The following is a 16990-nucleotide window of genomic DNA, read 5'->3' as shown; positions in this document are numbered from 1 at the left end:
TCTACTTGCTCTTAATAATAATAATAATAATAATAATAATAATAATAATAATAATAATAATAATAATAAACCCAAGTTCGATATAGCAGTAAATGCTGAAAGATCAGAGAAGCAGAGCAGCCAGCCACTAGTGCTCTTACCTCTACCAAATCCTCAGACCAAAAGGGCAATCCTGACTCTACAAATCCTGGGTTTCAGGGCTGGATATGTTCTCACTACCAGCAGCTTTGCCACAGAGAACATTGCTACAAGTTCAGCGGACATGAACCATCTCTGGGAATCAGCTAATGGTCCGTGGGAGAACTTCTTCCCTGAACTCCATAGCATGAAGACTAATTTAGGACCGCTGTGCTATGCTGTATAGACTTGGCACATGGCAGTGCTGTGACTTTCAAGAGGCCTGCTATCACGGTCCATCTCTCAGCCTCACGAGGTGATTAGCAAACTTTCTCTGTAGACTGGTATACATTCCACACTGCCATGATACTTGGACGTATCAATAGTTTCAGAGAAAAATGGTTCTAAAGAAAAAAAATTCAACCAAGCTGCAGTAGTTGGCATGGGATATGCCTCCATGGGCTTAGGTGTCTGAATTCCTGGTGCTGTCCATGGTTATTTTGGGGGGTTTAAGGGGTGAAAGGCTCTGGTGTCACTCTCGAAGCACAGAGACTCATTCCACTTCTAGTTTCTTTTCTGTGCTTCAAGCTTGTGGTTGAGGGTGTGACCTCTCAGCTTCCTGCTCCAGCCCCTGCTCCTGCCTGGCCCTGGAAGCTAAAACAAGTTCTTCCTTCTGAGTCAATTTTGGTCATGGTGTTTTATTACAGCGACAGAAAAGGAGCTGAGACACAGGGAGAGGATAGGCTTAAAATTTTCAAGATCGATATCAAGCTATCCTTTTCCACTAACGTATTTTCCTTTCCTCTGTTATGTCAGGGGATTAAGTGTTCCAACTGTAAAGGACTCAAGATAAAAGAGAGCAGAATTCTGAACTTGATACCTGCTTAGAAAGTCACGGTTAAGCCACACTGGCCGGTGCTTCCTCTGGCTGTATCTGATGTCTATGACTCCCAGTCATTTTCCTCGGTTTCCCTTTTAGGCCTCCGAGTTTCTCTCTTTTATGTCTTCAATTTTCTTTTCCTTTGCCCTGTGAGTATTAGCCTACTCACATTAGACTTGTAAGTTCTATTGCATTTTTTTTTCCCTCAGACATCCAAATCTGAGAGCTGCTAAAGTGAGACAGGAGGCTGAGAACATTCCTTGTCTTAACTGTCCCCAACAGTGTCTCCTAGAATTCTCAGGAAGGGTCATACCAGGTGGAGGAGTTTTGATGATGTCATGGCTAACACAGCATTGAACTCCACCAGAGAAAAGAAGGGATGCTGTAACTGTACAAAAATATTTTAGGACATATGGGAACATTCAAGGGCACATGAACCTACTAAAGATGTGTTTTAATGATCTTTTTTTTTAAAAAAAAAATCTTCTCTGGGTAAAGATCACAAGCATTGATTAAAATAATTGAAAGAAGTTGAAGGAATCATTGTTCTAAGGCTCCTGTCTAGATCCTAAAACACATCTAGACAGCGGTAAAAGGAACAGCATCCTCAACTTGGAAAACCATCACAGTATGTGCCTAGTAGAAAGAGGTGGGAGAGGCAGTGAGGGTGTGCTTACCTTATTGACACTGTAGTATTTGAGTGAACACTTCCATGTTTTATACGAGAGAGCATAGTAATTCGTGAATCGTCTTCCTGTAGGGCAATGCAGGAAGACCAGTACTCCATGGCCTGTACTGAACAGTCTTTGGTCTTCTCATTAGTAGATAATGTTCACATAATACTGTGCTTTTTTTTTTTTTTTGGCTAAGATATAAAGTGCAAAGAGAAGGTACCTCATTACTCACAGAAGACTAATTTAATTGTGCAGGTCTCCCATTGCCATGCAGAGTCTGATGAAAAGGAAGCGTGAGTCACCATGTCTAGTCTTCACCCTCATCCACTGTGCCCATTTCTCTAAGATGCTCCAGGGGTCAATTCTTCCAGGTTCTTTGTAAGAACACATAGTTCTGGTCATCACATTAAGCCAGGCACAAACACATGTACTTGACATCCCCACATGGCCTTCCTTTTGAACTGCTTTGCAATCCGCATCATTTGCCCTTATCAGCTTCTCTACTTGTGACTCACAAGACTGGTGTTGCTGCTTGGGGGTCAGACATCAGCATAGCTGAACCTTGCTTTGATCTTTTCCCTTAATTAACAGAAGCCATTTCCGTGGTATAAGGATTTTTTTTTTCTCTCTGGCTTCAAATGTCAAGTTTTTTTTCTCCTCTGAATGCTGCCAACTTACTGCCCTATTTCTAATTTAAAATATTAAACAGAGCTGCTATTCCCCAACCACAGCTGCAGTCAGTAGTGAATTTGCATTCCACTTTGGGAACATAAAACTTGATTAGAATTTTGCTTTCACACCATGGAGAAAGTAATCTAACCAGAGCTCCAAATCCTTGGGTAATGTGCTTGGCCACTTTAGTCAGAAATAATTTTTCTAGGAAAGAATACAGGAACCCTGCCATTGGGCTAGCGCTTGCAACTCAGTCCCTGGAGATCACTGCCAGAGAGCTCATGGAAAGCGAGCTCACCACAAAACACTCTAACTTGTCCTGTTCTTGCTCTCTCTCTCCATTTAACTTTTTATTTAGTCTTTTAAAATTGGAACTTCTGGGTTCAGGGAACATGGGAGAATGAGTGCAGACCTGGGGGGATGATGCAGAATCTCACTGAAAGAAAGTACATGCTGAACTTTGCATCTACAACTTGCCAAATGGAAAAAAAAAAGCAAATTTAACAATTAAAACTCTATGTTCTCAAATAGTAAAGTGTCAATCTGGATGAAATTAAAGTCTAAATCCAAATGTTCTTATATAACAGGGACCAGCAGCTCAAGGAAGTATCAACCACAATGTGCTGGGTGGGCCCTTCTACATAAATCACTCATTAAGAAAATCCCTATAACAGACTTACTACAGACCAATGTTATGGGTACGTTTTCTCAATTAAAATTCTCTCTTCCCAAATATGTCTGGGTTTGTGTGAAGTTGACAAAAAACAATCCGAACAGACATAGGACTAACTGTAACTCAAACAGTATAATGAAAATTGTTTATTAATCCCTGTATTTTTTTTATTGTCTTAGTGACTCGCTATCACTGAGTTGGTTGTAGAGAAGGTGGGCTATTAAGAAGGCCTGATCTTTGGAAGATAAGCCAGGCACACTATGAGAGTAAAATTCAATGGACAGACACGTGCAGAGCAAGGGTCAATAGGATGAGAGTTCTCTCGTAAATAAGAACATACTCCTGCAATGACTGACTTCGTGTTTTCTTATTGATTAGTTCTCCTCACCTATAAATGTGGCAACACATGCTATAAAGTCATTATGAAGAAATGAATTAACCTATTTAAATCTTTGGAAAGGAACCTGAAACACAGTAAAACTCAAGCAATGACTAGTTATTATGGAAATAACCAAAAGCCCATAAGTGCACTTTCGTTCCTATAGTAAATGGGAAGAAGTTAATGGTGGTAATCCCACTTGAACTGGGGAAGCTTCATGGAGGATTTAGGAAGCTTCATGATTATAAGATAGAAGAGAGAATTTTATAGGTTTAAGGAGGCAGAAAGTGTCAATGTGGGAATGAAGTGTTGATTAAAGAAACTTTGGAGATATAAAATTACAGCTAGATCTTAAATTATAAATGGCACATGTTCTATCCCTAACCCAGACATTATCTTCAGTTGATAACTACCTGCAGATGAAACGTTTTTCTCCTCCAATGGAGTCTCATGGAGGATAAAAACACCTACTTGTAAGGGTGGACAGTGTACCCAGCAGTAGATGGCCAACAGAAGATGAACTTAACAACATCTTTGAAGGCTCCTTGTCTCACAATGTTGTACCAGGGCTTTTAAATATATATATATTTACATGAAATTTGTTTAAATATTAGGGCTTCCAGCTTTGTGTTTTCATGAGATTCCTGAGTGTGCAAATGAGTGGGGTCTCTGCACCTGTATCTGTTTCTTGTGCCTTTTCTGGGGCTCTTGCACTTCTGTATGTTTGTACTGTCCTATTCTGATGTATTAGTTATTTTATTTTATTAATTAGAAGACTGTTTTTTAATGACAGACAGAAAGGGTTTAGATCTGGATTGGAGGAGTAGACCCAGAAGAAACCTTCCTCTAGATATTTGAGAAAAAAAATCATTTTCAGTAAATGGAAAAAATATCGATGGCCAATGTGTTTCGTTCATGCCTAAATAATAAATTAACTGTTCTAAGGTTACATGTAGATTGATCAGGTCTCAATGTTGTTAAAAGTCAGAATTTCTGAGGCACTACCAACATGGCAGCTTGTAGAACAAACATTTCTTCTTCTGTACATAATGTCAGGGGCATTGCAACTTTGTCACCAATCACAAGAAACTCAGACTTGGTTCATGATGAATTGGGGAACCCATAGTGGGGTTCTACTGAGGGACTTTGAAAGGAAGGCAGACTATTCAAGACCTGTCATGGAGACCACTTCTTTGGAGCACGTTAAGTCTGAAATCTAAACAAGTTTGGCACTGATATTCCAGAATTGGTATTCTAAGTCTCCATTTTACAGTGTCAGTGTCTTGGGGTGGTACTATCTTTATGGTAAAGGCATCTTAGGGAATGGGATATGGTACTTACAAAGGAAGTGATTTTGCACAGGTGTTCTTTTCTGTAAGTCTCAGCTCAAGGATGCGTAGGCTGTTTTCAGGGTCAGTTGAAATAGAGCGCACAGGGTCCCAGTGTGGCCACTAGAGTGAAAATGTTCCTGGAAAAGGTTAGTTTCCCTGTCCCTCCTCCCTTTTTCGCTCTCTTCTGTGGATAATGCTACCTCATGTGGCCAGAACCAAGATCCGGGACCACTGCAACGGAGAGTTCTGTGTGTGCTGTCATTTGCAATGACGCTGTTAAGCTGAAAATGCTTTTTACATGGAGGAGCTGTTTCATGGTTGTTTTCTAGCCTCGTCTCATTTATATCACATTATTCTTAAAACACGAGCTATGAGGAACCACGATTTGAAATATCAGTGAAGAGCTTCAAGCAGGAGTCTGTCCATGATCTTCCCACTATTGCAGTCATGTAGCTGGTAAGACTCATGCTTCTCCCCGCTTCCCTCTGGAGAACAAAACTTATCAACAAAATACTTTATTTTTTTATTTTATTACTTTAAAATTATCAATCGAAATTATCACTTCCTCCCCTCCTCCCACTCCCTCCACACACCCTCTCCCCCCTCCAATCTTAAGAGAGGGCAAGGCACCCTGCCCTGGGGAAGAAAGTCCAAGGCCCTCCTCACTACATCCAGGTTGAGCAAGGTATGCATCCAAAGAGAATAGGATCCCCAAAAGCCAGTACATGCAGTAGAGACAAATCCCAGTGCCATTGTCATTGGCCACTCAGTCTGCCCCAACTGTCAAACACATTCAGAGGGACTGGTTTAATCCCATGCTCGTTTATTCCCAGTCCAGTTGGAGTTGGTGAGCTCCCATTAGCTCAGGCACATTGTCTCAGTGAGTGAGTCTGCCCCAACTGTCAAACACATTCAGAGGGACTGGTTTGATCCCATGCTCGTTTATTCCCAGTCCAGTTGGAGTTGGTGAGCTCCCATTAGCTCAGGCACATTGTCTCAGTGGGTGAACCGCTCATGGTCTTGACTTCTAAGACCCTAAGCAATAGAGAGGGTGACTGAACTGGCTTTGCCCGGCAGTCAGACTGATTTTTCTTAAATATTATAGAACCTTCGTCCAACAACAGATGGAAACAGAGACAGAGACCCACTTTGGAGCTCCCAAGGTCCAGTTGAAGAGTAGAAGGAGGGAGAGTATGAGCAAGACACATGCTTCCACATGCTTCTTAAAGCCCAGTGGCCTTAATATATTTTATCCACAAAAGTAGGAATATTAGATTTGATATGTAGGTCTTACCTGCTTTCCTTGAGAAGGAAAAGACCATACTGATGATGACAGAGACATTGCCCTGTAGAAAGGTGAGTTTCCTGAAAGTTTCCAAGAGGTAACTTACTTATCTATGTGGTCCTAGTCTTTCAGATGTCAAATGGGTAAAATAGGTGCCACACAAAATTGTCTTGAGGATGAGAGTAACGGTCAATTACCTCCACAATTTCAGGTTCATAGAGGGTGTGCAATACATATTTAAGTGAGTGCCTGTTCACTGTTCTAGCAGGTTGTAGAGCTGATCATTTGGCAGCTCCTCATGCTCAGAAGAGACCGGTAGCATCCCTTGCCTGCATGCTGCTGTCAACAGATGAGGGGTTGACCCAACCTAGCCAGTCCTGTGATACAGAGTATCTGAAGAGGGTTGGGTTTGTGGACTTTGAGAGCTAGGGGAACACTGGGTGGTACATGCCAGCTGTCTCCCCTCATCACCTTTAGGCTTGTGTGTGCCTGTACACATGTCTATGTGTGTGTCTATATTTGAGTAGCCATAGGTAATTTGGTAGATTTCTCTCTAAAACATTTTTTTTAAATGACGAGACAAAAGTTAAAACAACTGTAAAGTCAAAAATCATCTTAAAACCTTGAGGTTTAGAAAACACAGAAGATGAGAACCCGAGACTCCCTAGGTTGTTCAAGTTTGCTTCTGTTGCAAGTGTGACTTCCATTGCTTTTCTTTATCTCTGAATCAATAATAATAACAAAAATATAAGACTCTGAATTCAAGCTAAGCTCCCTCCAGTCATCAATCCCACGTGTTTTGATGAATGTGGATCTTTGTATAGAGGTTTTAGTGAAGTTTGATGATACCATAGGATGTCACGAGGTAAATTTCTAGAAGACAGTGCTTATAGAGTTTCCATATTCTTGAAGAAGTCAGTGTTTAAAAATGAGATATAAGAACAATGATGACAAATAGTGAAGGCTACTGTAGCACTCATGCTCTCTCTCCTTCATCCTCATGCGACTTCCTGTGTCTTCAAGAAATCTTACCCTTGGCATGCTGTCCTTGTGTTCTAGACACAATCATTCTTCCTGTGAATTTTCTTAGACCCCCTTCATTGCCTGGAATGAATTCTGCCACATTCCTGTCAGTTGGAATTCCTCACAACAGATTAAAAACAATTTTCACAGAGTATTTTCTGAAGCCTTTGGCTCTACAGATATTGTTACAACACTCTATAACATCCTTGTATTGCTTATAGTACATTAACTCTGCTTTGATTTTGTGAACATACCTTATATTCTACTAGACTGTCAGATGATCCTGGGATAAATGCTGCAACCTGATTTATTTGTTTTATGTTTCTGTGTATCCAATGATTAGCGTGGGGTTATAAAATAATTGTATACCCATGGCCACTTTGACTGTTCATTGAACTAAGACTATATCAGAACAGGGGCAGAAAATTGAATGCCATCACTAGAAGGCACACTTCAGTCATATAGCTTTGCTTCATTAACACATGGCTGGGCACCCATTGTACATCATGCATTTTGCTAGCTTCTGGGGACAAAAGGACACATCGAGCTTAGCTTCAGTCTTAAAGTTATGCATAGACTCCTAGAGGAATTCATATGTAAGCAAACAATTGCAATGCCACCTTGGTGCTTGCTCAAAATCACATAGTTCAAGTCTATTCAACTCCAAAGCCACCAAGTACAACACCTCCACAGAAGAACAACTAGAGCGTTGAGGGTAGCTTCTGCTCAGACCCCTTAGAGAACAGCAGTAGTCTTTACTAAACAAGCTGCTTTAGAAACACTGTTAAATCAAATTATTTTGTTTGGGTCCCAAACTAGGTCCTCCAGAAGCTGGGAAAAGCGGATGAAACGAAAGACGAACAGTTCGAAGAATATGTTCAGAACTTCAAACGGCAAGAGGTGAGTCCAGCTCCTAAGTTTCTGCAGGAGGAAGAATCGCTTGTGTTTTCGTGTTTGGTGTGCTTTGGATCACTCCCAAAGCTCCTGTGTTGGAAGTTAATCCCCACTGTGAAGTCTTAAGGTCTCAATTTAATCTACTATGGTGTTTAGAGGCAAGGCCTTTCAGAAGTGGTTAGGATTAGGAAAAGTCATTCCGGTGGATTTATAAGAAGATGGATAGAGACCAGAGATACATGCTTTCTGACTCTTGTCATGTGACTCTGAGCTGCCTCAGGTCTCTGCCAGTAAGCCTGTCATTACCCCATGTACCCAAGAAGTACAAGCTAAAGTAAATCTCAGGTCTTTATACTGTACTTAGTCTGTGATCCTGTGTTGCTGGCAATAGAAAGTGGACTAACACACCGTGAAGGTAGTACTTGAGAGTTCTGTATCCTGTGGAAGACAAGAGGGGAGGCAGCAGTTATCGACAGCAAGTTTGGAGTATAGTTTTGGGATATTATATTTCGCTACTCTCAACCTTTTCAATAAGATGGCTAAGATAATGGAAAGATCGTGTTTTGGGCACTCCATTTTCCTCAGAATCCTAGAAAGGCATTACACAGTCTATCAAACGATTTCAGTTAGTGTGTTCTTAAGACTATGCATTTTGGGGTTGGGGAAATGACTCCATCAGCAAAGTGCTTACCTAACAAGCAAGAGGAGGTGAGTCTAACTTTTATCACACATATAAAAATGCAGGACATTGAGCCGGGCGGTGGTGGCACACGCCTTTAATCCCAGCACTCGGGAGGCAGAGGCAGGCGGATCTCTGTGAGTTCAAGACCAGCCTGGTCTACAGAGCTAGTTCCAGGACAGGCTCCAAAGCCACAGAGAAACCCTGTCTCAAAAAAACAAAAAAAAAAAATGCAGGACATGATGGTGCACACATATAATCCCAGGGTGAGGGAGACAGAGACATGGTTTTTTTTTATCTGCCAAGTCTACCCTAATAGGTGAGATTCAGGCCAAAGAGAGACCTGTCTCAGAGAGAGTACTTGATGGTATTTCTGAGGATGGTACCTTAGGTTGTCCTTCTGCCTCCACATATACATATATGCAACCCCCATGTGTATGTACATGTAGATATGGTAGATATGGGCCCATGGCATAAATTGTACCTATTGTCCCCTAGGACAGTAGATTCTATGTGTCAACATCTGTTTTTCCTCTGCACTGTTCTCCCACATTTCCTAAACTTGAATAGTACTCCACAAGGAAACTTGTAGATCACTGTCCTCTTCCTTTTCTAGACAATTCTCAATGTCTGCTTTTGGAAACTAGATTTAAATTGAGGAAGTGACTCAGTCTTAGAGCTGTTTTCCCTTCTTGAGGATTTATGATCTAGTCTTCAAAACTCAATCTACTTGTCTAGTGAATCACTGTGGTTCCAATTAGCTTTTTGCATTGGATTTTCAGCCTATCACTTTTCTGGCATTTTTAAGTTTCCTAGAATTTTAGCTGAAAAACTGTCCTGGTCTATAATGTATTTATTTCTAGGTGGCATTGTGCATTTTCCAACTATAATTATAATTGTCCATTTCATGGACTTTTAAAAAAATTGTAAACCAAGTCAGAATTTTTTTCTTGTCTAAGATACTAGAGAAAAGTATAGTTTGTTATATCATCAATTAATTAGATAAATGGTTTCTGCCTCTTGGAGAAAAATCTGGGGTAGCTTCACTTTGCTGTTCCACCTCCATGTTTTTCAAGGCAGGGTTTCTCTGTGTAGCCCTGGCTGTCCTGGAACTCACACTGTAAGCCAGGCTAGCCTTGAACTCAGAGATCTGCCTGCCTCTGTCTCCTGAGTGCTGGATTGAAGTCGTGTATCACCACCGCCCTGTTCCCCCTCAATTCTTGTTACTGCGTAGACTTCTCAAATGTGATGGGCAATGGGCTGATAATCACCCTTGAAAGCTTGTACATTGGCTCACTTGAGAATAATAACTGACTGAAGATCTGGGTAAAACTCAGAAAGTTGGTAAAATGTAAAGAACAATTTTACTTTATAATAATGATGTAGACTGGACAAGGGACACACAGTTACTTGAGTCTTTGAGAATCACATTGGTTTCATTTTGAAAATACTTTTATGTTAAAGCGTCACATTTCTACGTGTTTTTCTTGATGTTTCCTATTGGATTCAGAAAGAGTTGGTTTACAGTCTTTTTCATGGAGTGGAGACAGATGATGCCTTGTTCTTCTCTGTGTATTAGAGGCAGAGAAGGAAGGAGAAGAGAGGGGAGTAAGGAGAGGGATTATTTTTTTTAATTTATTTTTATTTTATGTGCATCGGTGTTTTGCCTGCATGTTTGTCTGTCTGAGGGTGTCAGATCTTGGAGTTACATACAGTTGTGAGCTGACATGTGGGTGCTGGAATTGAACCCAGGTCCTTTGGAAGAGCAGCCAGTGCTCTCAACTGCTGAGCCATCTCTTCAGCCCGATAGTTATTTTCAATGGAAAAAAAAAAAAACCCTCCACTTTGAGAACCATAGTTAGGCCCAAGGAATTTTTACTTGAACAAGATTTTACAGAGAACATGATCTTTTTTTACTTTTAAAATATGTTGGTAATTGCAATGGTCATTCTTACTGTCTACTTGATTGGATTGGCAAACACCCTGGTTAGTAGAACAAACCTCTGTTTATGAGGCTTTTTCTTAAGAGGAAGGAAGCCCTCTGAATGGAGTGAGATCAGCAAATAGGAGGCCTAGGGGAATAAAGGGAGAAGTAAGCCTTTATTTAATGTTTAGGCATTCTTCTTCATTTTCTGCTTTCCATGAAGTGAGCAACTTTGTTTCTCTGCCTGCTTCTGCATTGCCATTCTGCTTCACCATAATCTAGAAACATTAGAACCAGCTACCATGTTCTGAAACAGTTGGAACAATTAGCCTAAATCCTTACTTAATTTCTTTTCCCTCTCAAGTATTTGATCAGGGTGATTAAAGCCTGGTCTACAAGAGCTAGTTCCAGGACAGGAACCAAAAGCTACGGAGAAACCCTGTCTCGAAAAATCAAAAAAAAAAAAAAAAAAAAAAAAAAAAAGAAAGAAAGAAAATCTGGCCAGGCCATGGTGGGGCACGTTTTTCATTCCTACACAGGGGACACAGAGGCAGGCAGATCTCAGTGAGTTCGAGGCCAGCCTGATCTACAAGAGATAATGTCAGGACAGGCACCAAAGCTGTACAGGGAAATCTAGTCTTAAACATACAAACAGAAGGAAAATACAACTAACAGAATTTCTAATTCACATCTGTTGTGTGTGCTGGAAAAGGGTTGTTTGGTGTTCAGGAGCGAATGACCTACCAAGACTGCAGTCGTCTCTACAAAGCCTAGTATTCTTAATGTTGTATCCTGGTGACTTAGTACCCAAAGACAGACTCCCAGAGGCATTGTCTAACCTAGACAGCCTAGAGTTCATGTTCTTCCAACAAATATGTAGTTTTCAATCACCAGTTGTGGATTGACAGTAGATTATGAATTGAATTTTTATTTATACACTGTGGTCATGTGACAATAAATGTTTTAAAATTCTCTTTTGTAACATAGACATCCTCACAATTGCTGGTATGTCTCTACGAGTCTGTGTTGGAATAAACATAGTTGCTGGTGTGTCTCTATTGGTCTGTGTTGAAATAAAGGTTACATGAGTTCTGTCCTGGGTTTGGAGCTTAGACTTAATTTATTTCAGACCCACATTTTTTTTTAAATCTTGTCTCTTTTTCTAAAATATGGTTTGTTTGAGATGGACTGTATTGTATGAAAGGTGTAGTCCTACTGATCTGTTGGACTCCACTTGTAATTTTTGTGGCCAAGATTTCAAACTGCTTAATTAGGATTAAGAGGAAGGAGAAAGGAGGGTAGAACAGCAAACAGAATCAGTGAACTTTCCTATGAAGTTTGGAACTTTCCATGATGCGAACTAATCCAGCAGGAAGCAACGCAATCTGATGTTAATCCTCCCTCTCCAGAGGTCGTTTTCCCTTTCCTGACTTTTCACTTTATTTTTTAGAGTTTCTAACAAGTAAAATTAATTGGTTTGGGCACCAATTATTTTCAGTGCACCTGGCTGCCTGCTGATAGACTCTTTACTAAGTGGAGGAGGGACCTTGACATTTCTTTTTTCCTGCCTAATAAATTCACCCTTCCTGCTAATAAGCTTACCTCTGGCAAATCTGCTAGAATAACAAAAGAGCCAGTGGGTTGGTGGGACCCACGTTGGCAGCTGTCAGATCACATCATCTAGGTGATAGCAGGTGTGAGCACCATCATCCAGGTCCGATTCCACAGCAGGGTTCCAAATGCTGGAAGAGGGAATCGGGTTTCATGTGTCTCCATTTTCTCTGTGAAGGGCCACGGTGGCGCAGGTGGTTCCTGCTTCCTTCGCAGCCACGCCCCAGGGTGTCTGCTTTTGGTGCAATGCTTAGGACCAGGTGTGTTTCAGATCTTGGGGACTCATAAATTCGAAAATATTTGTATAGATTTAACTTGTTGAACATCATTTATCTGAAAATCCAAAATCTTTTAAATATTTTTGAATTTAGAACTTTAAAAAAGTTTCCATTTCATAGTCTTTCAGATTTTAGATGTTCTGAGTAAAGATGCTCAACCTGTACAATAAGAAGAATAAAAAATCCTGGGACCTTGACATCATTTCAGCTGCAATTGCAGACTCTAGCTACTAGGCTCCCCTGGTAACTGCTGGCTTCCCTGAGCCACAGATCATGTTTTACCTTTTTAACCTCCACGGGGCTCTGAAGTTGAACACATTTGCTGATTCTTGACTATATTCCTTAGAGCTTATTTCCAGTTCTGAGATGAAAAAGATGTTTATTATGTGTATCTATGAAGATACACTTATGACATATTCAAAGAAAAAATGCCATCATATATAGTCAGGCAGTGGGGATGCAAATCTTTAATTGCAGCACTTGGGAGGCAGAGGCAGCCAGATCTCTATGAGTTTGAGGCCATCCTTGTCTACAGTTTAGGAACAGCCAGAGCTGTTTCACAGAGAAACCCTGTGTCAATCCCCTCCCCCTCCCCCCAAAATAATTAGAAAATACATTTTTTAAAATTTATTTATTTATTAAAGATTTCTGTCTCTTCCCCGCCACCGCCTCCCATTTCCCTCCCCCTCCCCCTATCAAGTCCCCCTCCCTCATCAGCCCAAAGAGCAATCAGGGTTCCCTGCCCTGTGGGAAGTCCAAAGACCACCCACCTCCATCCAGGTCTAGTAAGGTGAGCATCCAAACTGCCTAGGCTCCCACAAAGCCAGTATGTGCAGTAGGATCAAAAACCCACTGCCATTGTTCTTGAGTTCTCAGTAGTCCTCATTGTCCGGTATGTTCAGCGAGTCCAGTTTTATCCCATGCTTTTTCAGACTCAGGCCAGCTGGCCTTGGTGAGTTCCCAATAGAACATCCCCATTGTCTCCGTGTGTGGGTGCACCTCTAGCGGTCCTGAGTTCCTTGCTCATGCTCTCTCTCCTTCTGCTCCTGATTTGGACCTTGAGATTTCTGTCCAGTGCTCCAATGTGGGTCTCTGTCTCTGTCTCGCCTGATGAAGGTTAATATTCAGAAGGATGCCTGTATGTTTTTCTTTGGGTTCTCCTTCTTATTTAGCTTCTCTAGGATCACGAATTATAGGCTCGATGTCCTTTATTTATGGCTAGAAACCAAATATGAGTGAGTACATCCCATGTTCCTCTTTTTTGGTCTGGCTTACCTCACTCAGGATAGTGTTTTCTATTTCCATCCATTTGCATGCAAAATTTAAGAAGTCCTTGTTTTTTACTGCTGAGTAGTACTCTAATATGTATATATTTCATACTTTCTTCATCCATTCTTCCATTTAAGGGCATCTAGGTTGTTTCCAGGTTCTGGCTATTACAAACAATGTTGCTATGAACATAGTAGAGCATATACTTTTGTTGTATGATAAGGCCTCTATTGGGTATATTCCCAAGAGTGGTATTGCTGGGTCCAGGGGTAGGTTGATCCCGAATTTCCTGAGAAACCACCACACTGCTTTCCAAAGTGGTTGCACAAGTTTGCATTCCCACCAGCAATAGATGAGTGTACCCCTTTCTCCACACCCTCTCCAGCAAAGGCTATCATTGGTGTTTTTTATTTTAGCCATTCTGACAGGTGTGAGATGGTATCTTAAAGTTGTCTTGATTTGCATTTCCCTGATCGCTAAGGAAGTTGAGCATGACCTTAAGTGTCTTTTGGCCATTTGAACTTCTTCTGTTGAGAGTTCTCTGTTCAGTTCAGTGCCCCATTTTATAATTGGGTTGATTAGCCTTTTATGGTCTAGTTTCTTGAGTTCTTTATATATTTTGGAGATCAGACCTTTGTCAGTTGCGGGGTTGGTGAAGATCTTCTCCTAGTCAGTGGGTTGCCTTTCTGTCTTAGTGACAGTGTCCTTTGCTTTACAGAAGCTTCTCAGTCTCAGGAGGTCCCATTTATTCAATGAGGCCCTTAATGTCTGTGCTGCTGGGGTTATACGTAAGAAGTGGTCTCCTGTGCCCACGTGTTGTAGAGTACTTCCCACTTTCTCTTCTATCAGGTTCAGTGTGTTGAAAATACATTTTTTTAAAGGCACATGAATAGAAAGTATATTGCCCTGTGTCCTGACATACGAATTAAAACTTACCATTTTATTATGGTAAATTACATTTCTGTTCTGAAATGCTGGTAGTTTGGTTAAATAGCTAGACCTAGCGTATGTCTTTGGAGCATTTTTCTAACAATAAGCCTTAATGTATACATGTTTCTGCATTCATTCACTTTTCATTAAATATGAACAATGACTTTTTTTCCTGAGCTAGCCTCTCCCATGCTTAAACATGAGCCCATCTGGTCTGTATGGCATAACGATCTAGTTCTAAATCACAGCCTAGTGAATCTCAGTCAGACAACAAATCTTCCTTTCTGGTCATGAAACCTTCTAGAGTTGGATTAAGAACCTCATTTGTTGAGTTGTATGCTTACCAGAGCAATGTCGGTCAGAACTTGGCTCTTTCAGAATCCCCCGAAAGTCCTTAGCACAGCATAGTTCCCTGGGCTGAATCCCAGAGTCTGGATTTTCATAGGTCTGGGGACAGCCTTAAGAATGCATTTCTGACACACCCCTAAGTAATGTCAATGATCCTGGTCCAGGACAGTACATGGAGGCCCTGTACATTGGCACAATCGATACATCGCTCATACAGAGTTTTCTGCTGCTTTCTCTGGTTAGTTCTCCGGCCTTCTTTTTTTTTTATTTTATTTTTTTTAAATTTATTTATTTATTAAGGATTTCTGCCTCCTCCCCGCCACAGCCTCCCATTTCCCTCCCCCTCCCCCATCAAGTCCCTCTCCCTCATCAGCTTGAAGAGTAATCAGGGTTCCCTGACCTGTGGGAAGTCCAAGGACCGCCCACCTCCATCCAGGTTTAGTTGGCCTTCTAATACTATGGGCAGTCACTAGTTTTAGCACCTTGACATATGGAAGGGTTTTGTTGGTTATACTGTGGCTGATCTGGCACATACATGTGATCTAGTTTTAGCACCTTGACATATGGAAGGGTTTTGTTGGTCATACTGTGGCTGATCTGGCACATACATGGGATCTAGTTTTAGCACCATATGGAAGGGTTTTGTTGGTTATACTGTGGCTGATCTGGCACATACATGGGATCTAGCCAGTGGAAAGGACTTGTCTGTAACGCACATGGCACCAAGTGCTGAAATAGAGTGCCCAAGGCCTTCAGGTTGCCATGACAACAGAAGCGGCACATCCTGCTAAAGTAGGTTGCACATGTGCTTGCATTTTAGGAAGAATAAATGGAATGAAGGTCTTTCTAGGTCCTATGGTTTGCACAGGAAATTTTTAGTCAGCATTAGCACTCCAGAGTGAGGCTGTTGGAGTGGAATGAAGACGGTTTGTTCGGGAAATCTGATCCGCTATAAGCCTTAAAGATGAAAGCATTTTCTCTGCAAGGAGACTTAGAAGATTAAATGCCTACTCTAGGAGCAAGAAACAATCTCAAATCATTAATCTCGTTCTTACCTCCAGAAATTAGAAGTACAAAATAAACCTGAACAAGCAAGACTAAGAACATAAATCGATGATCCTGAAAATAAGAAAGCAGTGCAAGATATATGAAACAAAAAGCTGGATCTTTGGAACAATCAATAGAATCGATAAATTTTTAGGCAAGAGGAACAACAACAATGAAAACAAATCACCAATCTGAGAAACGAAAGATTCTCATTTTAGACTCTGTAGTCAGTTAAAATATAGTAAGAGGATACTGCATTCAACTCTGTATTTAAACATTTAACAACCAAAATGGGCCCATTCCTCCATAGCCACAAACTACTAAGATGGGATAAGCAATCTATAAAAAGCATTAGAAAAAGTAAATTTGCGATTTAAAGTTTGATTTAAAAAAATGTTCTAAGCCCATGTTGTCTGCTGGAGACCCAAGGTCCTTAAAGTAGAATTAATATCAATTTCATAAACTCCTGTAGAAAACATGAGGAAGCGCTGCAATTCAATCTGCAACTGTTAAACAAGCCAATACCTCTTGATATATTTGAACCTTCTTCCCTCCCGTATTTGTACCTCCTTGGAGAGCAAGACACTTGTTACTTAGTAATCTCTATTCAAATATTTATTTATACAACTTTCTTTTCATATCAAATCTTCTAACACGAGTTGCATCCCTCCTTCCCCTGTATGGCACTGGTGGAGAGTGGTACACCATGACCAAACTGTAGCTGAATTGTACCACTGTCCCTTCTCCTTCCTTCCACTCTGGAGAATTGCTGATTATGAACCCCTACCTACTCAGCTCACCAGGTGAGAGTCCTTCTTGCCCGGGACGGTGTCTTCAGAGAGCTGGTTCTTTTCACTTCTGCGAATGTTGTCTTTCCAACAGGAAAATACCTTGGTTATTAACATCAACTAATTAAATTTTATAATGAAGATTGTTTAAAAGTGCCTATGGTACGGAGTTGACACATGGCTGCACT

General features: G+C 40.9%; 1 protein-coding gene across 3 annotated transcripts in view; it reads left to right on the top strand.

Annotated features, from left to right (window-relative positions):
* The window catches only part of Amph (amphiphysin), a 184264-nt gene that overhangs the window by 72818 nt on the left and 94456 nt on the right, over window positions 1-16990 (top strand). For all 3 annotated transcript variants that reach the window (XM_005371896.2, XM_005371894.2, XM_005371892.2), the window contains exon 2: window positions 7854-7934. In XM_005371896.2, the coding sequence (XP_005371953.1) occupies window positions 7854-7934 (81 nt within the window). The remainder of the gene's footprint in view (window positions 1-7853; window positions 7935-16990) is intronic.

The sequence above is a fragment of the Microtus ochrogaster genome, unplaced genomic scaffold, assembly GCF_000317375.1.
Source record: "Microtus ochrogaster isolate Prairie Vole_2 unplaced genomic scaffold, MicOch1.0 UNK135, whole genome shotgun sequence".
Lineage (NCBI taxonomy): Eukaryota > Metazoa > Chordata > Mammalia > Rodentia > Cricetidae > Microtus > Microtus ochrogaster.
This window is presented reverse-complemented; position numbering and strand designations above follow the sequence as displayed.